Genomic DNA, 21085 nt, shown 5'->3' with positions numbered 1-21085 from the left:
TTGAAGAGAAGTAGGAAAGAATAAACAGATGACTGAAGTGCAAAGCAATAGATAATTAGAAACAGCCCTTAGACATGAATAAAATTCTCTGAAGAGCGATGCAAAAGGGAGACAAAGTTTTTTTTTTGTTGAGCAAGTGTCAAATGTGTCAGGAAACAGCTGCATCTACATTGCCTCTTGCTGTCATAGTCACTACAGTGCCTGAATATCTTCAACATTACTGCTTCAGTCAGTCTGAAGCTCATGCTTGTGTTGAATGGGAAATTAGGCCTTGGTTGCCAAAGGCAACACATCCATCATGCAGCGAGTTGTGGCTCAAGAGATTTCTTCACTCCATCCAAAATACAACTCACTGTTCCACCCACATCAACCTTCAGGTCAATTAGTTGACGATGACATTGTGCAGCTGTCTGAGCAATCAGTCTGAAGAAGGATCCCGACCCGAAACGTTATCTATACACATTCTCCAGAGATGGCTGCATGACCCGCTGAGTTACTCTTGCACTTTTCTAAACCAGCATCTGCAGTTCTGTGTGTCTCCACAGGAACAGGCTCTTAAGCCCATGATGCCAAGTCAAGCTAATCTCCAGTGCTTGCACGTGATCCATCTAGTACCTCCATTCCCTGTGTTTCATGTGCCTATATAAAAGCCTCTTAAACACCACTATCACCTCTGTCTTCTCCATTACCACCCCTGGCAGCACATTCCAGATACCCACCACTCGCTGTAAAAAAACATGCCCAGTATATCTTCTTAAACTCGGAACGGGTGCAGAAGAGGTTCACTCCAATAGTCCAAATGCGGTCTGACCAGTACTTTATTAAGTCTCAGCATTAGGTTAATTGGCCTCTGTGAATTACTCCTAGTGTGGAGGCAATGGGTGTGAAAGTGGGAGAACAGATCTAGTGTCAGTGTGGGCCGAAGGGCCTGTTTCCATGCTGTATCTTTCAATCAATTCCATAGATCGTGTCGGCGTAGACATTGTGAGTTGAAGGGCCTATTATTGTGCTGCACTGTTCATTGTCGTAGAATCATACAGCGTGGAAACAGGCCCTTCAGCCTAACTCATCCATGCTGACCAAGATGTGCCATCTACACCAGTCCCACTTGTTCTTGCTTGGCGCATATCCCTCTAAACCTGTCCTATCCACTACCCTCATCGGCAGTGCTATGACTTCAAAAAATTCAGTCAAATCAGTTAGACAAGGTGTCCCCTTAGCAAAGCCATGATGACTGCCATTGATAAGTCTTTCATTTTTCCCAAATGCAAATTTGTTTTACAAATGCATAATTACCTGGCTTTTTCCTGCTACCTTCATGAATAAAATGCTACATTTGCCTCCCACCGGTTATCTGGCCCCTCTTCTTTGACTACAGGAGTTTTGAGCATTTCTGTCAGAGCCTCAGAAGTCTCCTCTCTCTCTTCTACAGGGTCTTGGTGAGACCACACCTGGAGTATTGCATACAGTTTTGGTCTCCAAATCTGAGGAAGGACATTATTGCCAGAGAGGGAGTGCAGAGACGGTTCACCAGACTGATTCCTGGGATGTCAGGACTGTCTTATGAAGAAAGACTGGATAGACTTGGTTTATACTCTCTAGAATTTAGAAGATTGAGAGGGGATCTTATAGAAACTTACAAAATTCTTAAGGGGTTGGACAGGCTAGATGCAGGAAGATTGTTCCCGATGTTAGGGAAGTCCAGGACAAGGGGTCACAGCTTAAGGATAAAGGGGAAATCCTTTAAAACCGAGAGGAGAAGAACTTTTTTCACACAGAGAGTGGTGAATCTCTGGAATTCTCTGCCACAGAGGGTAGTTGAGGCCAGTTCATTGGCTATATTTAAGAGGGAGTTAGATGTGGCCCTTGTGGCTAAGGGGATCAGGGGGTATGGAGAGAAGGCAGGTACGGGATACTGAGTTGGATGATCAGCCATGATCATATTGAATGGCAGTGCAGGCTCGAAGGGCCGAATGGCCTATTCCTGCACCTAATTTCTATGTTTCTATGTTTCTTCCCATAACGGCCTGGGATACTCTGGGATTTACCCACCTCTAAGCCTGATGTGGCATCTCATACTTTTTTTATAAAATACAAATTGCTGGAGTAACTCAGCGCAGGGCTGCCAACTCTCACGCATCGCCAAATTCTCACCCTCTCACGCTGATCACAAATTTCTCACGCTCTGTCGTGAGAAATTCTGTGATCAACGAAAATTTCAAAACTCATATCAACTGCATGGGCCGCGGGTGTTGGAGAGCCGGGGCTGAGGGAGGGATGGAAGCAGAAGCAGCGGCGGGGACAGATGCAGGCAGGGAGCTAGGGCTGGCGAGTGTTTGCCGGGGCTGGCGAGTGTTTGCCGGGCTGGCGAGTCGCTCGCTGCAGCTCCGGCCATGGAGCAGCCTCAGTGCAAGAGTCCCGGGCATTCAGAGGCATCGGAAGCATTGCGCCGCTGTCGTGAGAGTCTCTGTGCCGAATTCGCCCAGGTGACCAGCATGGATCAGGCTGCGGCTCGATGCATCCTGGAGGACAACCATGGCTGCTGGAAGTAAGGACCAAGCACTGGGTAGAAACGGTGGAAGATAGTGGCCTTCAAATGGGGGTGGTTGGAGAAAGCATCCTGCTTGCCTGCTAGATTTGCACTTACTGCAACTGCAGGAAAAATGTTCCCGATGTTGGGGGAGTTCAGAACCAGGGGTCACAGTTTAAGAATCAAGGGTAGGTCAGTTAGGACTGAGATGAGGATATACTTTCTTCACACAGAGAGTGGTGAATCTGTGGAATTCTCTGCGACAGAAGGCAGTGGAGGCCAATTCACTGGATGTTTTCAAGTGAGAGCTACATTTTGCTCTTGAGGCTGGCGAAATCAAGGGGTATGGGGAAAAAACAGGAAAGAGGTACTGATTTTAGATGAACAGCCACGATCATATTGTATGGCAGTGTTGGCTAAAAGGGCCGAATGGGCTATTCCTGCACCTATTTTTTATGTTTCTATGCTTGAGTATATGGCAATAAAACTCGACCACTTGATTTTGAAGCATTCATGCATGGTGGAGGTATAATGTAGTCATAGTGTGATACAGTGTGAAAACAGGCCCTTCTGTGCAACTTGCCCACACCCGCCAACATGTCACAGCTACACTACCTGCTTTTGGTCCATATTCCTTCAAACCTGCCCTATCCATGTATCAGTCTGGCAGCTTGTTCCATATACCCACCACCCCATTGTGTGGAAAAAGTTACCCCTTAAAAAGTCACCTCTTAAAAATACTTCATACAAAAAACATTGAAATCATACTTCTACAATGCACTATAACATGATTTTAATACATAAAATTTCAAAAAGTCCCTAACGTCCACACCCCCTCCCACACGCTCCCCCTACTCGGTTGCTCCACTCCCAAGGCCATTGATCAGTGATCGCTCAGCCCCCCCACTTTCAAAAACGTTCCGTGGCTGCCAGATGTGAGCGGTGAACTGAAGCCAGTTGTCCGTGATGTCTTGATCCCAATGCTCAGCGCTTCGTGTTTCGGAGTTGGCTAATGTTATTGATTTGTAATTAGCCTGATTTGTAATTAGTTGACAAAACCTCAATTTATTAATCTGGAATATCCAGGGGGATGGGATAAGTGTAATATTAAAATGACATGCAAGGAATCAGGCTGTCGGTCACACCATACAGCCCCGATAACCCATTATTTCCTTCAGTTAAATATTGGGAAGGTAGCACTATTGTCATTTGCCACGCAACTATTATGTTTGTTTATCACACTGACTATTTCTAACCCCCCCCCCCCTCAAATTCCTTTGACAGGTTGAATAGAAATTGAATACCCCCCTCCCACATCCTTCCCCCCCCCCCCCCCCCCCCCCCCCCCCCCCCCCCCCCCGATCGCTACGCTCCCTCGGGCTTGGTCTCTCGCAATTTGTCACTCCCAACACTCACCCAATGTTGGCAGCCCTGCTCAGCGGGTCAGGCAACATCTGTAGAAGGAAAGGTTAGGTTGTAAAAATACAAAGTGCTGGAGTAATTCAGTGGGTCAGGGTAAAGCACAAAGTGCTGGAGTAACTCAGCAGGTCAGGCAGCATCTGTGGAAGGGCTGGGTAGGCTGTAAAAAAACAAAGTGCTGGAGTAAATCAGTGGGTCAGGGTAAAACACAAAGTGCTGTATAATTTGATCTACAATTGTTCCACCCCCCTCCCTAAATATTCCAGCTACAATGTGCTTCTCCATTGTAAATACAAATAAGGGTTATTTATCTAAGATCTCAGCTTACATATTCTTTCTCCTCACACTTTGTCACTTTGCCTACTCCTTCGCAGTTTGCACTTCTGTCTCTTAATACTATTGTAAAATGCTTGGGGACTTTCCCGTTTCATGCCAATACATGACAGAAACCATGTTTCACATTGAGTCAAGGCTGCAGCATGCATTTGCCATGTCGCAGATGTACCGTAACTACTGAAGTGTTTCACCCTGCGGGAAACCACCTCGCCTCTCACTATCACCTTATAATGGAGACACAGGCAAAAGGCTGGAATCAGGAGCAACAAACAATCCCCTGGAGAAACTCAAAAGTGTGAGCAGCAAATGTGCGGGGAAAGGATCCGCCCCTATATGTCGACAATTCCTCACCCCCTGCAGACAAGAGAATCAAAAGCGTGTGATGGTCATATGCACCCGAACCAGGGCAATGGAATTCTCACTTGCCACAGCTTTACAGCCACGTTCAATGCAACTGCACGATGAATAAATATGCAATACATTTTCAGTTATTCCAGGTAAACCAGACCCTGATAGTGCAACCCAGAGTTTGCTGACATCTGACCTCAGGTGCCCTCTGCGTGGAGTTTGCACGTTCTCCCTGGGACTGCATGGGTTTTCTCCGGGTGCTCTGGTTTCCTCCCACATTCTAAAGGCATGCAGGTTTGTGGGTTAATTGGCTTCTGTAAATTGCCCTAAAGGGCCTGTCCCACTTTCACGACATAACTCAAAACCTCTGCCGAGTTTAAAGGACCTTAAAAAAAAAAGATTGTGGTAATCTACGAATTCCTACGACCTTCCACGACTATGTTCACGAACTCCTATGAACTCCTACGAGTATGTCTACGAATTCCCACGACTATTTTGATGCCCTCCATACGAGTAAAAAGTTGTAATTTCTTTCATCCCGACCATTTTTTTACTCGTGGACATTTTTTATCGGGCTGGAAGAAAAGTCCTGACTTACCTGATGCCACGAGTACGTACGTCTGGCATAACGAGCCGCTACGATATATCTACGAACTCCAACGGACTCGTTACGAACATTCGGCGAGTTTGAATCAAGGGGAAAACTCGGGAGAATTTGTGAATAACTGGTGAAAGTGGGTCAGGCCCTTTAGGGTGTTGGATAGAACTAGTGTAGCTAAGAACAAAAGGCACAAAGTATGGAAGTGACTGAGCGGATCAGGGAGCACCTCTGGAGAACTGTAGAAGGGTCAGACTTGTTCAGACTCAAGAAGGATCCTGATCTGAAACGTCACCTATCCATGTTCACTAGAGATACTGCCTGACCCGCTGAGTTACTTCAGCACTTTGTGTCTGAAGAAGAGTCCGGACCTGAAATGTCACATATCCATGATCTCCAGAGATGCTGCCTGACACGCTGAGTTACGCCAGCACTTTGTGTCTTTTTTTGTAAACCGGCATCTGCAGTTCCTTGTATCTAAGGTTCATATTAGTCTGGTGCTGAGGTGGGGTTGTGGTTATTGTTGTGCAGGGTGGTTGCAGACCCCAGTACTGCTCGACTTGTTGAGTTGCTCCAGCAGATTGATGTTGCAGTTTATTTTTATGCTAGGGCTCAAATCGAGAGTCGTTGTGAGTGGAATTGCAGTCTGCATCGTAGATGCTGATTTATGCTCAATAATAATAAGCAACAGATCTGAATTCCAATCTCTTTCAAATGTAGAACATTACCTCAAGCAAACCAGAGGGAAAATTAAAACGGATGCCAAGTTATTGAGGGGAGTTGATAATTGGAAACTGGAGCATCCTGTTTGTGCATGATTTAAAGATCCCACAGCACTATCTCGATGAAGAGGAAGAGATTTATCCTTGATGTTCACCCTAATATTTATCGTTCACTCGAGATCTCAAGATCAAGCCATTAGACCAAAGCTGTTTTGTGAGAGCTTGCTGTTATGGAATTTACTTGCAGTGGATGTTAGATGCTTTATGACATGAAAGGCACAAGTTCAAACATTCTCTTCATGCTGTAATATGCCTGCCTTCACCAGTCGGGGCGTTGAGTACAGTATGAAGAAGCGTCTCGGCCCAAAACCTCACCTGTCCATGTTCTACAGAAATGCCGCCTGACCTGCTGAGTTACTCCAGCACTTTGTGTCCTTTTGTATATTAACCAGCACATGCAGTTCTTTGTTTCTAGATCAATAACTTAGTTGTTACAGTGAAAAGTCTGGGAAGAAAGTCTTGATGAGGCATCGCCTATTACGGAGCTTGGAACAGACTCAATTGTTCAATGGGTTGGGAAGGAAAATAATCTTTGTGAAGCCAATAATCCATTTGGCGCTGCGACTTTTGTGCAAAATAGGGCGCTGTTTCTTGAGGCTGATTTTCTGTTTTTATTTTAATTAGGAGCTGGTTAGCCTGATTCTGTCAGAACTTGCCACAGGTGAAAAGGAACGTTGGCCCAGTTTCAATCAGACATCGGGCCCTGTCTTCCTGGAAGTTGGGTGTGGATCGGGTGCCATTATCCTGAGCTTGTTGAATTCCTTCAAGCAGGTAGGTGCTGCCAACATCTTTATTTAAACCCTCTTTATTCACATATTTGAACTGAAACATAGTCAACAAAATATTAGTGGCACACAGCTGGTAGAGCTGCTGCCGTACAGCGCCAGAGACCCCGGGTTCGATATTAACCTCAGGCATTGTCTATACGGGGTTTGCACATTCTCCCTGTGACCACGTAGGTTTACTCCCAGTGCTCCGGTTTCCTCCCATGTCCCATAGACGTGTGGGTTTGTATGTCAATTAATCTCTGTGAAAGGGGTGCAGATACAAACATGGGATGATATAGAACTAGTGGGGTGGGAAATTGCAACCCTCACATGGTCCGCCCTGTTTCGACGAATGCAATCAACCTGGCATGCACAATTAAGTAAGATCAAATAGAACAAGTTGTCCTACAACTTTAGGCTGTGCACGCCATACGCAAGAAGAAGATATAGAACTAGTGTGAACGAGGTATTGATGGATGGTGTGGACACGGTGGGCTGAAGGGCCTGTTTCCATGCTGTAGATTCAGCGACGGTTTAATTCCAGCTGTTACCAGGCAACTGAATCATCCTATCCCCAACTAGAAAGTAGTCCTGATTCGAGACTCTCGGACTACCTTTAATCAAACTTTACTAGACTTTACCTTGTTGTTCCTTTTATCCTGTGTCTGTAAACTTTAGAAGGCTTGATTGTAATCGTGTATAGTCTTTCCACTGACTGGGTAGCACGCAACAAAAAAGGCTATTCACTGTACCTCAGCACACGTGACTATGGTAAACTAAAATTCAATTTAAATTAAAGAATAAGCGGGAACGGGGGATGGATGGCCGGTGTGGACTCGATGGGCTGAAGGGCCTGTTTCCATGCCGTATCTTTCAATCAATTAACTAATTCAATCAATATTAACATTTCATTTTCTCATTTTTCTCTAAACTGTTTGACAATAACCATGCTAGTTGTCACCTATCTGATTCTTTCAAATTAAAATTAGAATTAAAGTAAAATTAAATTATGATTTGAGCTTATACCTTATGATGATACTTAGGCAACAAGATGTTGTTGTTAGACAACAACAGGGTGATCACGGTGGCGCAGCGGTAGAGTTGCTGCCTTACAGCGAATGCAGCGCCGGAGACCCAGATTCGATCCTGACTATGGGTGCTGTCTGCACGAAGTTTGTACGTTCTCCCCGAGACCTACGTAGGTTTTCTCCGAGATGTTCGGTTTCCTCCCACACTACAAAGACGTACAGGTTTGTGTTAATTGGCTTGGTAAATGTAAAAATAAATTGGCCGTAGTGGGTGTGGGATAGTGTTAATGTGCGGGGAGTGCTGGTCGTCGTGGACCCGGTGGGCTGAAGGGTCTGTTTCCGCGCTGGATCTCTCAACTAAACTAAAGATATTGTTAACAATGAGTGGAGCTGGAGGTTATCAAGTCTGGCATGATTGTTAAATCTCGCACTCTATACCAGTGGTTCTTAAACCTTTTAGCCCCACGACCCCATCAGACATTCTTGGTCACTACCGTGACCCCAGAAACAATTTTTTTTTTACAAAACAGCCCGATTTATTAGAACATGTCAGCCGATACTCTGTCAATTTCTTCGCAGCCATCAGGCGATCAAAACAAGGATGAATGCTCGACAGGCAGCACCTCATGTCAGCGTCAATCACAAGCCTATTGCATGGTCGGATGCAGATCCAGCTTCAAAGCCTTCGTGAAGGATGTCGCTCCCCATGTCTCCCTCACCCACTGCATGATACATTGCCATGCTTTAGCGATGAAGACTATCCCTCCTGATCTTTGAGAAGTGCTTTCAGATGTGGTGAAGATTGTGAACCACATCTGAGGGAGCGCAATAAATTCAAGAATCTTCAAAGCGATGTGTGAAGAAATAGGCGCCGATTTCACTGTTCTGATATTCCCCATTATACTTCTATTTATTGATGATTGAAAGATACTGCAGGTCCTCCAGCAACACTTCCCGGCACCGTGTGTCTTTTGTTTTTGGCGTATGTTGCGTGACTTTGTCCGATTGAATGCTTTGCTTTGCAGAGTTTGGCTGTGGCAGTGGATAAAAGCCCTGAAGCTGTCAAACTTACCAGAGAAAATGCGGAGAGGTAAGTTAATAAGTTATAGGGGAAGGATTAGGCCATTCAGCCCATCATGTCTGCTCCACCATTCAATCATGGCTGATCTATCTATCTTTCATTTGCCCCATCTGAACACGCACCCATTCCTCCCTCTCCTCCTCCTCCAACATTCTTTCCTCTGGCTTCACAATTTACAACTGTTCATTCGGTCTGTCTCGCACCTTTTATCTCTAGAGGGCACAAAGTGCTGAAACAACTCAGCGGGACAGGCAGCATGCCTGGAGAACAAGGGAGAGCATCTGTTGGCCCTTGCTTCTTAATAGGTTGCAGTCAATTTCCCTCCCACTACTAAACTAGTGGATACATGCCCAGACAGTCCAATCTTTCCTCATTAAACAGCCCCCACATTCCAAGTATTCTTCTTTTCAGAACATCTGCATCCTTCAAGTGCTGCCAAGGGGCAAAGTGTGAGTTTCATTAAATGTAGACACAAAGTACTGGAGTAACTCAGTGGATCAGGCAGGATCTCTGGAGAACATGGGAAGGTGACGTTTCAGGTCGAGACCCTTCTTCAACTCTGTCACAAGGCTGTGCTAGAACCAGCCTCATTCACAAAACAGCAACAAAGGTTTTGTCATCCTCTTCAGCGTCAAAGGCTACGTGGTTTGTACGATATGGGACTGTAAATTAGACAATGTAAATGATTTTATTTAAGGCAGAGAAAGCTATATGATCTGAAGAAGGGTCCTGACTCAAAATGACACCTATCTATGGTCTCCGGAGATGGTGCCTGACCCGCTGAGTTATTCCAGCATTTTGTGTGGGTTTTTTTTGTCTATAATGTTGGATTGGATTTTTGTTAATTAAAATTTTTTTTAATTAAATATCTTAATTTTGCATTTTAAATAAATAGCTATCGCTTGGTTTCTTGGCCTTCTGTAGATTATTGGATGTTAAGATGACAGTGTGGTAGAATGTATACATTCCAAGTCAAGTCAAGTTTATTTGTCACATACACATACAAGATGTGCAGTGAAATTAAAGTGGCAATGCCTGCGGATTGTGCAAAAACTACAGAACAGAATAGAACAAAAAATTAAAAAAAGACACAACACAACAGTAAATTAGTAAGTTAGTCCCTAGTGAGATAAGAGATGCAAATTAGTTCCAGTAACTAGAGACAGGGGAGGAAATCCCGGGGGGGGGGGGGGGGGGGTGAGGGCGCACGTCCCCCCCATGATTTGAGAGGTGGGGGACATCCCCCGCAAGTTTTTGTCATCCGGATTTTAAAATCTCCGCTTTCCGCGAGACAGTGTAAGTGGGACTGCTGATCGAGGGCACCGATTGGACGAGAGAGACGTCGGTCAGCGGGAAATGGGGGCGGGACATGATGATTCAGCGCGATGATTGGAGGAGGGAGGAGCGGGGGTGGGGGGGGAGTGGGACTGAGGATAGAGCGTGGTGATTGGAGGAGGGAGACGTGGCACAGACCTGCGCCTCATCCGCAGCCAGGATCTATCCCGGCCGGGTCTCCGGCGCTGTCCCGTCCCCGCCCGAGTGCCCCCCTCCCCCTCCCATGGGTGGCCAGAGAGGTCGGGAGTCAGACGCGAGCTGTACCCACAGCTAGTGCAGAGAAGCAGTGCTAAACCCAGCTCAACTCTGCCTGTCCCACCAGGTTAACCTGCCTGGGCTTGCGGGAAATATGGCCAGCGTGGAGAAGCAGCACTGGTATCCCGTCAGTCCAGTCAGGGCTGTAGGTTAACCCGGCGAGACAGGCAGAGTTGAGCTGAATTTAGTGCTGGATTGAGCCACCGAAGCCTTGCGTGTGTTTGTGAGTGTGCACATGCGAGCGCGGCCACCAAAAAATTGTGTCCCCCCTGTCCCCCGGTCCCCTCCATATTTTGATTGCGAGTTCCGTGCCTGACTAGAGATGCATATTATTGCTAAACTTATCGATGTAGCAATGGTTAGTTAACTGCTCAACAAGGAAATCCTTTGGCATTGGGCCGATACAGTGGTGCAGCGGTAGAGTTGCAGCCTCACAGTGTCAGAGACCCAGCTTCCATCCTGACCATGGCTGCTGTCTGCACCAAGTTTGTATGTTCTCCACGTGACCACGTGGGATTTCTCCGGGTACTCCGGTTTCCTCCCACATCCCAAAGATGTGCAGGTTTGTGGGTTGATTGGCTTCTGTACGTTGCCCCAAGTGTGCAGGGAGTGGATGAAAAAATAGGATAACGTAGAAGTAATTTTTGTTAACTATCAGACTTCATTCAAGTGTATTGCACTTGAGGAAGCATTTGTCAAAATATTTTGTTTGCAGTCCCACTTTTCTAGTTTTTGCACAGTGATTGAAAATGAATAGTTTTTTAAAGTATTCCAAAAAAGTGCAGGTTTGTAGGTTAATTGGCTTCCCTAAAATTATCCCTAGTGTGTAGGATAGAACCAGTGTGTGGGTGAACTTTGGTCGGCATGGATTCGGTGGGCCGAAGGGCCTGTTTCCACGCTGAATCTCGAAACTAAATTAAACTAAACTTGTGCTAGGTTTTAACTCCTACCAACATGACCATTTCAGCTTGTGGTCGAATTTTTTGTCTTATCAGCCACAAACCTATCAGGTAAATTTTTCCGAAGGTAAACATTTTAATCTTCTTACTCAACACTCTATTTGTAAATGGCAACGAACAACAATTTTGCAAATTACTTGGAAACTGGTCGCTTAATTTTGGAGATCCCCTATGGCTAGGGGAAGTAATGATGAAATAGTACTGGTAAAAGATTACAAAACAACTTGCATCATATTCTGAACATCCTTTTGTGAAGTCAACTCTTTTTAGGTTTTTCACAACATTTTTTGCAGGCATCATCTCTTATCTAAAATTATATATGCTAAATCAAGTAACTTTTAGTGGAATTACCCAGTGATAATTTTTCTGTTTGCGAAACCTTTGTCATTCATGTTTAGAGTTAACTTGCTAGTAACTAGATGTCATAATTCATATTTGCCTGTGTGTCGCATTTTAATGTCAAAATGGCTTGACCGTAGGAATTAATCTATGAAGTACGTTAACTATAGTTAGATAAAAAACATAATAGTAATGGCATAATGGGCGGCACAGTGGCGTAGCAGTAGAATTGCTGTCTGACAGCGCCAGAGACCCGGGTTTGATCCTGACTACAGCTGCTGTCTGCACGTATGGAGTTTGACCGTGTGGGTTTTCTCCGGGTGCTCCGGTTTCTTCCCACATTCCAAAGACGTGAATTTGTGTAGGTTAATTGGCTTCTGCAAAAATTGTCCCTAGTGTGTAGGATAGAACTAGTGTACGGGTGATTGCTGGTCAGCACGGACTTGGTGGGCTGAAGGGCCTGTTTCCACACCGTGTCTCTAAATGAAGCCTAAGACCAATCTCTTTCATCTTTTAAAAATAATAATTAGCAAGAGGGGAATCTGTTTCCTCTTCTTATTCCATTTGAACCACCATGTTTGATAGCACTGTTGTTCATTTACTGGAGGCCTGAACTATTAATCTATAAAAAAACAAAAACTACAGAGGTTCACATGCCCACAGCTGCCTTTCATACGAACCTCCTCTAACGTGAAATACTGCATTCTGTACTCCCAATATGTCCTCCTTCACATCAGCGAGACCAAGCCTAGACGAAGCGAGTGTTTTCGCCGAACATTTACACTCGGCTTCCCAAGGCCTGCTGGTTGCTAACAATATTAATTCCCCTTCCCATTCCCATATTGACGTTTCTGTCCTGGGCCTCCACCTTTGCCATTCTTAAACTGGAGAAACTCCTGCAACAGTGGAGGACATCCCGGCTACGCTTGGCCAGGCCGACTCTGCAACGCCACCAGGACAACGGGCCTTCATGGTCAGGTCACTTACAACAACTGGGACTTTCTTCCTCCTCTTTTCCCTGTGCCCAATCCGATGTGCTCCCATTTCTCCCATTATCCTTCCCTCCCCTTCCTCCTGTCCCCTTCCATCTATATCCCTTCCATTGGCTTCCCATTTTGCGTCACCTTCCTCCTTGTCTTACAACCGTTTGTATTTTTCCCATCTCTGGTCCTTGTCCACCTATCTGCCTATCAAACTGCCCCCCTCAGCAGCTGAACCCGGGTCTCTGGCGCTGTGAGGCAGCAGCTCTACCAGTATACCAATATGTACTATTATTTCAGAATATCAACTCTTTGCGTAATAAAGAAAAAAATCATCGCTTTTCTGTTCTCAATGATAAGAATGTAGAACAGTACAGCACTGGAACAGGCCCTTCGGCCCACGATGGCTGTGCTGAACTTGATTACAAGTAAAGATGTGTAATTCCAGCAAAACCACAGTCACGTTTTCTGTTGTTGGTTTTTAGGTTGGGTGTCCACCACAGACTTCAAGAACTGCAGCTCAATGTTATATCAGGTACATAAGACAATGTGTGCATCAAGTGTTTAATGTATTTCAATTGCAGGCGGTACGTTGGCCCAGTGGTAGCGTTGCTGCCTTACAACGCCAGAGACTTGGATTCGATCCTGACCGCGGGTGCTGTCTGTGTGAAGTTTGTACATTCTCGCTGTGACCGCGTGGGTTTTCTCCGGGAGCTCTGGTTTCCTTCCACATTCCAAAGACTTACAGGAGGTTCATTGGCTTCGGTAACAATTGTAAATTGTCCTTAGTGTGTAGGATAGTGCTAGCGTACAGAGTGATCGCTTGTCGGCGCTGACTCAGTGGGCCGTAGGGCCTGGTTTCACGATGTATCACTAAAGTCTAAAGTCCCCTCAACCTCCGACACTCCAGAGAAAACACTACATGTCTGTCCACCTCTCCTTGTAGCTAGCACACTCTCAACCAGACAACGTTGTTGTGAAGAAAGGAACTGCAGATGCTGATTTATACCGGCGATAGACACAGAGTGCTGGAGTAACTCATTGGGTCAGGCAGCATCTCTGCAGAAAAAGGATGGGTGACGTTTCGGGTCAAGACCTTTCTTCAGACAGCGTTCCTAATTTCAGTGCCACCGTTCTTCTTTCGTGTCCATTTTCCATGTTCCAAATGTTGACATCGCTGTCATCGTCCGTCCTGAAAAGGACGCAAGCTTCTGGCGACAATCAGTGGGAGCCATCACTTGGTGCAATAGATGATGGTGGTAGCAGAATTAGCTCAGGATACTCCCAGTTTCCAGCCCCGTGACGTGGATGCTTCTGCAATGGGGCCGAGTGCCGTAGTTGAGCTTGTACATTCCTGACTGTCAGTGTTCCTGCTCCCTGCTACAGACTTCATAAAGAAACGTGCAGAGGATTGCATGCCAACAAAAACCTTCCGAGTGTTTCCTAATCAGAAGCCTTGGATGAACCATGAAATCCGCATTCTTCTGCAGACCAGGTAGTGATGAGGTGCTTTGAGAGGCTGATCATGGCGCATATCAACTCCTACCTTGACAAAAACCTGGACCCACTGCAGTTCGCTTACCGCCACAACAGATCAATGGTGGATGCGATCTCACTGGCTCTCCACATCCGCTCTGGACCACTTGGACAACAAAAACTCATATGTCAGGCTGGTATTCATTGACTACAGCTCGGCATTTAATACAATCATCCCCTCCAAGCTGGTTACCAGCTCTCAGAACTGGGTCTTTGCACATCCCTCTGCAATAGGATCCTAGACTTCCTCATTCACAGACCACAGTCTGTCCGAACTGGTGGAAATGTGTCATCCTCGATAACAATCAGCACGGGAGCACCTCAAGACTGCGTGCTCAGCCCCCCTGCTGTACTCACTCAATACTCATGACTGTGTAACCAGACATATTGCGGACTCCATCATCAAATGCCGACGACACCACTATTGTGGGACGTATCATTAATGGGGACGAGTCAGAGTATAGAAGCGAGATCGACCGATTGACCAAATGGTGCCAGCACAATAACCTGGCTCATCAACATCAGCAAAACCAAGGAACTGATTGTGGACTTTGGAAGAGATAGGATGGGGCCCCACAGTCCCATTTATATCAACGTGTCGATGGGTCAAGAAGGGTCAAATTCCTGGGCGTTCATATTTCCGAAGACCTCTCTTGGTCCGAGAACACTGATGCAATCATAAAGAAAGCCCATCAACGCCTCTACTTCCTGAGAAGATTACGGAGAGTCGGTATGACAAGGAGGAATCTCTCGAACTTCTGCAGGTGCTCAGTAGAGAGCATGCTGACCGGTTGCATCGTGGCTTGGTACGGCAACCTGAGCGTCCAGGAGCAGAAAAGGCTGCAAAAAGTTGTAAACACTGCCCAGTCCATCATCGGTCCTGACCTCCCTACCATCGAGGGGATCTATCGCAGCCGCTGCCTCAAAAAGGCTGCCAGCATCATCAAGGACCCACACCATTCTGGCCACACACTCATCTCTCCATTGCTATCGGGTGGAAGGTACAGGAGCCTGAAATCTGCAACATCCAGATTCAGGAACAGCTTCTTCCCCACAGCCATCAGACTATTAAACACAACTTCAAACAAACTAGGAACTATAACAACCTATTGCACTTTATCTGTTTACTGATGTGTGTATAAATATATATTCTGTGGTATATGGACACACTGAACTGTTCTGTATTTATGACTACAATACCCTGTTGTGCTGCAGCAATGCAAGAATTTCATTGTCCTATCTGGGACACATGACAATAAACTCTCTTGACTTGACTCTTGACTCCCTATCAATGTCAGTCATCTCAGGAAATCAGAACGGTGATGCAGAGGTCCCAGAGCTACTGAGGCAGCATGGGCTGGCCAAGTGTGCAACTTGGGTTCACGTTTGTTCATTTTGGAAATTCTCAGTACATTTGTTCCCAGTGCTGGGTACGTGACGTCAGTGCGTGGAAACGTCAAGATGTGCAGGGGAAGCAGATGTGCATTGATCAGCAAGCATGTTATCTCACTCGGTGGTTGCAGATTGAGTGCAGACAGTTAGAGGTGACAGATCAGCGTTCTTCCCCTTTGTAGACAGTCGGCGACCGCTTGTCTCCTCTCCAGTTATGTGGGTTCAGTGGCAGCTGACGATGCTGGTGTGGGAATGTACACTCTGCCACAGGTGAAGCAGAAGGTCATAGAGTCATGCAGCCTGAAAACTGGCCCCAGCCCAACTTGCCCACGCAGACCAACATGCCCCATCTACTCTAGTCCAACCTACGTGCGAAAGGACCATATCCCTCGAAACCCATCCTATCCATGTACCTGTTTAAATGTTTCTGAAACATTGTGATAGTCCCTGCCTCAACTACCTCGTCCGGCAGCTCGTTCCAGACACCCGCCACATTTTGTATAAATAAAAGTTGCCCCTCAGGTTCCTCGTAAATCTTTCCCCCATCACCTTATACCTACAGTATGTCCTCTGGTTCTCGATTCCCCTATTCTGACATTTACCCTGTCTGTAGGTGAGTGATTGGCGGACAGATGGGTGGGTGGGTGGCGGGTAAATTGATTCAACCTTCCTGTTTACACTGGGCTTCTGGTAGTGAGATGGAGCCACACTGCAGCACAGAAACAGGCCCTTCGTCCCACCTAGTCCTCACCAACCACCAATCCTTACACTATTGCCCTTTCACTCTTACAGAACAGCTTGGTCTTTGGAACTTAGAGATACAGCACAGAAACAGGCCCTTTGGGGCCACCGAGCCCGCGATGACCAGCGATCACCCCATAAACTGGCACTATCCCGCACATTATAAACAATTTACATTTTTACCAAAGCCAATTAATTTACAAACCTGTAAGCCTTTTGAGTGTGGGATGAAACTGGAGCACACTGTCCCTCTCTCTTCATGAACCTGCTGTGTTCAATGGTTCCTTTATTACCATGTGACCCAAGGGACAGTGGGATTCTTTTTTTCCATAAAAATCAGTGAGATTATTGCCATACGTAAATTCAATCCCCAGTTAGCGCATAATGCACAATTGCCCATTGAGCCCATATGGCAAGTGAGCCCATATGGAATTTTGCCGCCATTTTACAGTCCCAGTTGCAGCTGGCCATAAAGACCCGTTGCAACCGTCGCTTCCATTTGGTCATCTTGCGAACCGGTCATCCCGCTCCTCACCCGGCCATCATAAGTCATAAGATCTCCCTCCTGACCCTATTCTCCTGCCTTCTCCCCATAACCTCTGACACTCGTACTAATCAAACATCTGTCTATCTCTACCTTAAAAATATCCACTGACTTGGCCTCCACAGCCTTCTGATGCAAAGAATTCCAGAGATTCACCATCTGACTAAATACATGCTTCCTCATCTCCTACCTAAAAGAAAGTCCTGTAATTCTGATGCAATGACCTTCATGCCCCGGAGGCGCCTACTGCAACCGACCTTGAAGACACGGAATGTAAGACCCCTCCCCCCCAGTTCTTCCTACCGTCCCTTGCCCGACATCCACTGTCATCGCTGACTCTCTCGGGGCGAGCAGGTACGGGCTTCCATCTGCCGGTTCCACTCCGCCATGGGTGAGCCGGGCCAGCTGACGGGGTATGGCCGGGCCTACTGCTTGGATCTTTGTATTCCTGCATTCAGCTGTATATCACAGGGAGCAAGTGCAGGAGCCATAGATGGATTCATAGTCAGAACTTTGGAAACCAAGAATCTGGGTAGACAAGTTGAATTTTTTACAGGCTGCAACTCACTGCAAAGTGCTGGAGTAACTCAGCAGGTTGGACAGCAATCCTGCAGAACATGGATAGGCAACGTTTCAGATCAAGTTCAAGTTCAAGTGAGTTTATTGTCTTGTGTCCCTGTATAGGACCATGAAATTCTTGCTTTGCTTAAGCACACAGAAAATATCGGGACCCTTCTTCAGACTTATCCATGTTCTCCAGGGATGCTGCCTGACCCACTGAATTACTCCAGCACTTTGTGTCTTCTTCTGTAAACCAGCATCTGCAGTTCCTTGTTTCGACATTCTTCTTTTTTTAAGCACATCAGGTTTACTTGAAAATGTATTATACTCTTGTGCAAGTACTGTACTCTAATGACTGGTAGAATCATAGCATGGTTCGATAATTCGAACGTTCAACAACAAGGGAGGTTGTCGAAAGTTGTGGACATTGCATGGTCCATCAGGGATACTGACCTTCCCACATTTCACCATTGGAGGGATCGACAGGATTCGAGGCAGCTAATATCATCATAGACTCGCACAGCTCCAGCCATACTCTCATCTCACGGCTACCATCGGGAAGAAGGTCCAACAGCCTGAGAACCATCATGTTATTGAACCAACTCGCACAATCCGAACCGCAGCCAACAGTCTGTCTGATTTTCCGTCTTTTGTTTGTTATTTTTAGTGTGTTTTAAATGTTCTCTGGTTCGTTTTATATGGGGGGTGGGAGAGGGGGGAGGGGGAAACTTTTTTTCAGTTTCTTACGTTGCCGGAGATGTGATTGTTTTCCGGGTCGTATCTCCGGTCGCTCTGCGGCCTAACATCACGGAGCTGGAGGCTTCGCTCGGGACTGACTTTGAGCCCCACTGCGAGGCCGTGGACTTATCATTGGAGTCGATTCCTTGCCTGGGATTGTTCCAACCGCGGCCTGCGGACTTTACCATCAAGGGCTCGAGGTCCCGGGTAGAGACCGAGTCGGGAGCTCCGGAAGTCGCACGACGTTCGACCAGTCCCGACCCGGGTTCCGATCGCCAGCGCGGGGGAGCTCAGATCCCCCCGATGCAGGAGCTGATCGCCTGACACGGAGGGCCCGACCACCGGCTGCGGGAGTAAGATCGTCCCGTCAACAGAGGGCTCAAGGCCCCCGACCGTGGGAGAATAAATAAGGGAAGAGATTGAACTATTTTGTTTCGCCTTCCATCACAGTGAGGAATGTGGAGGAGTCACTGTGGTGGATGTTTATGTTAAAATGTATTTTGTTCTAATGTATCTTGTTGTAAAATGTGTTCTGTTGCTCTTTATTTGTATAATTGACAAATGAAATTCCTCGTATGTTGCAAAATATACTTGGCTAATAAAATATTATTGTATTGTGTGGAGTTTGTATGTTCTCCCTATGACCGCGTGGGTTTCCTCCGGGTGCTCCGGTTTCCTCCCACATCCCAAAGACGTACAGGTTTGTAGGTTAATTGGCTTCTGTAAATTGTAAAAAATTGTCCCCAGTGTGTAGGATAGTGCTACTGTCCGGGGTGATCGCTGGTCAGTGCAGACTCGGTGGGCTGAAGGGCCTGTATCCATGCTGTATCTCGAAAACCATATCTAAAAGTGCTGGAGTAACTCAGGGAGTCAGGCAGTATATGTAAACATCACCTCTCCATTTTCTCCAGAGATGCCACTTGACCCACTGAGTTATTCCAGCATTTTGTGTCTGTCCTTCATATAAATAATCAGATAGGTTGTAAATCACCTCTTAGGAGTTAGTACTGAAAATCGCAGAAAATAATGGCATGGAAGTTCATTTGTCCCAATGTATCCCACTCTTCCATCAGTGGTTTATCATTTCTGCGGAACAATATTGTCTCCCATCAGCTGCCTGCCAAGGGCTAATCTGTATCAACTCAAGTGAACTCGGAAAAACTCATTTCAGTGAAATCTTGTTTGACCGCTAAATCAGAATCAATGCTGGTCTCAGTGATAGATAGGAGTGTGTTTATTTTAGTTTGTTTGACAGCAGGGAGTCAGTGGGTTCGTCAGGGACACCAAGAATAGGATGTTAATCAGTGGCTTGCTGAAGGAGACTTCAGGAGAAATGTCTTTGCTCGGCAGATGCTTTTAAAATGTGGAACCTATCGCCGGCAAGAAGCAGTTGAGGCGAGTAACAGAGATGCATTAGGAAGTAGATGCATTGCCAGAGAAGGCCATGGAGACCAAGTCTTTAGACTTTAGACAATAGAGATACAGTGTGGAAACAGGCCCTTCGGCCCACTGAGTCTGTGCCAACCGGCGATGTACACTGGAACTATCCAACACACTAGGGACAATTTATAATTTACAGAAGCCAATCAATCTACAAACCTGTACATTTTTAGAGTGTGGGAGGAAACCGGAATGCCCGGTGAAAACCCATGCGGTCACAGGGAGGACGTGCAAAACTCAGTACAGACGGCACCCGTGTTCAGGATCGAACCCGGGTGTCTGGCGTTGTAAGGCTGCAACTCTTATCACTGCACCACCGTGCCACCTGGGTCAATGGATATTTTTAAGGCACAGATTGACAGATTCTGGTTTGGTAAGGGTGTCAGGGGTTAAGGGGAGAGGGCAGGAGGATGGTGTTGAGGGGGAAAGATAGATCAGCCATGGTTGAATGTCAGAGTAGACTTGATGGGCCGAATGGCCTAATTCTGCTCCTATACCTTATGAGTTAGATTTAGCTTTGAGGGCTAAAAGAATCAAGGATATGGGGAAAAAGCAGGAACGGGGTACTGGTTTTAGATTATCAGGCATGATCATATTGAATGGCAGTGCGGGCTCAAAGGGCCGAATGACCTACTCCTGCACCTAAGCTTCTATGAGCTTATGAAACTTTAACTCACGAGGGAGTAAAATAGAAGATATTTATGGGGTTAGTTGAAGGAAGGTGGAGTTGACATTTGTATGGAACATGGCCTTGTAAATATTTTGTTTAAATCTTACTTGGCTAATTGCTAACTTTATGTAATCGGCAGAAGGCAAATTACATTTTTCTCCTGACAGTTCAGAGTTCATTAAGATTTATGATTACTGTAAATGTATCATATGTTCTGTACTGTAGGATCATCTATTTATATATTGAACATATTTTAATTATTTTATAACCTACTGTGCTCAATTTAAAATCCAGTGACGCAAGATCCTTGGAAACACAACAGTAAAACGCAAAGTGCTAGAGTAACTCAGCGGGTCAGGCAGTATCTTTGGAGGGAATGGATGGGCGTTTCTGGTCGGAACCCTCAGGCTGATGGAGTTGGGAAGGAGAAAGCTGGACAAGAGAGGTGGCAGTAGGCCAAAGCTTGACAAGTGATAGGTGGATATGGATGAGGATAGGGAGGGAACCTTGATGTCCTCTTCCCTGGGGAGAACACAGAACAGTACAGCACAAGGACAGGTCCTTCAGCACACAATGTCTGTGCTGAACATGATGTCAAGACCAACTCTTATCTGCCTGCACATAATGTGCATCTCCCCATCCCCTACATAACCATGTGCATATCCAAAAGGCTATCGTAATGCCTCCAGCAGCACATGCCAGGCAC

The 21085-nt window shown here is 46.2% G+C and overlaps 1 protein-coding gene across 5 annotated transcripts in view; it reads left to right on the top strand.

Annotated features, from left to right (window-relative positions):
- Window positions 1-21085, top strand: part of hemk1 (HemK methyltransferase family member 1) — a 72138-nt gene that overhangs the window by 28229 nt on the left and 22824 nt on the right. For all 5 annotated transcript variants that reach the window (XM_055648007.1, XM_055648009.1, XM_055648008.1 and 2 more), the window contains 3 exons: window positions 6638-6784; window positions 8834-8898; window positions 13243-13292. In XM_055648007.1, coding sequence (XP_055503982.1) covers window positions 6638-6784; window positions 8834-8898; window positions 13243-13292 — 262 coding nt within the window. The remainder of the gene's footprint in view (window positions 1-6637; window positions 6785-8833; window positions 8899-13242; window positions 13293-21085) is intronic.

The sequence above is a fragment of the Leucoraja erinacea genome, chromosome 16, assembly GCF_028641065.1.
Source record: "Leucoraja erinacea ecotype New England chromosome 16, Leri_hhj_1, whole genome shotgun sequence".
Classification (NCBI taxonomy): domain Eukaryota; kingdom Metazoa; phylum Chordata; class Chondrichthyes; order Rajiformes; family Rajidae; genus Leucoraja; species Leucoraja erinaceus.
The sequence above is the reverse complement of the archived record's forward strand: the minus strand, read 5'-3'. Positions and strand labels throughout refer to the sequence as shown.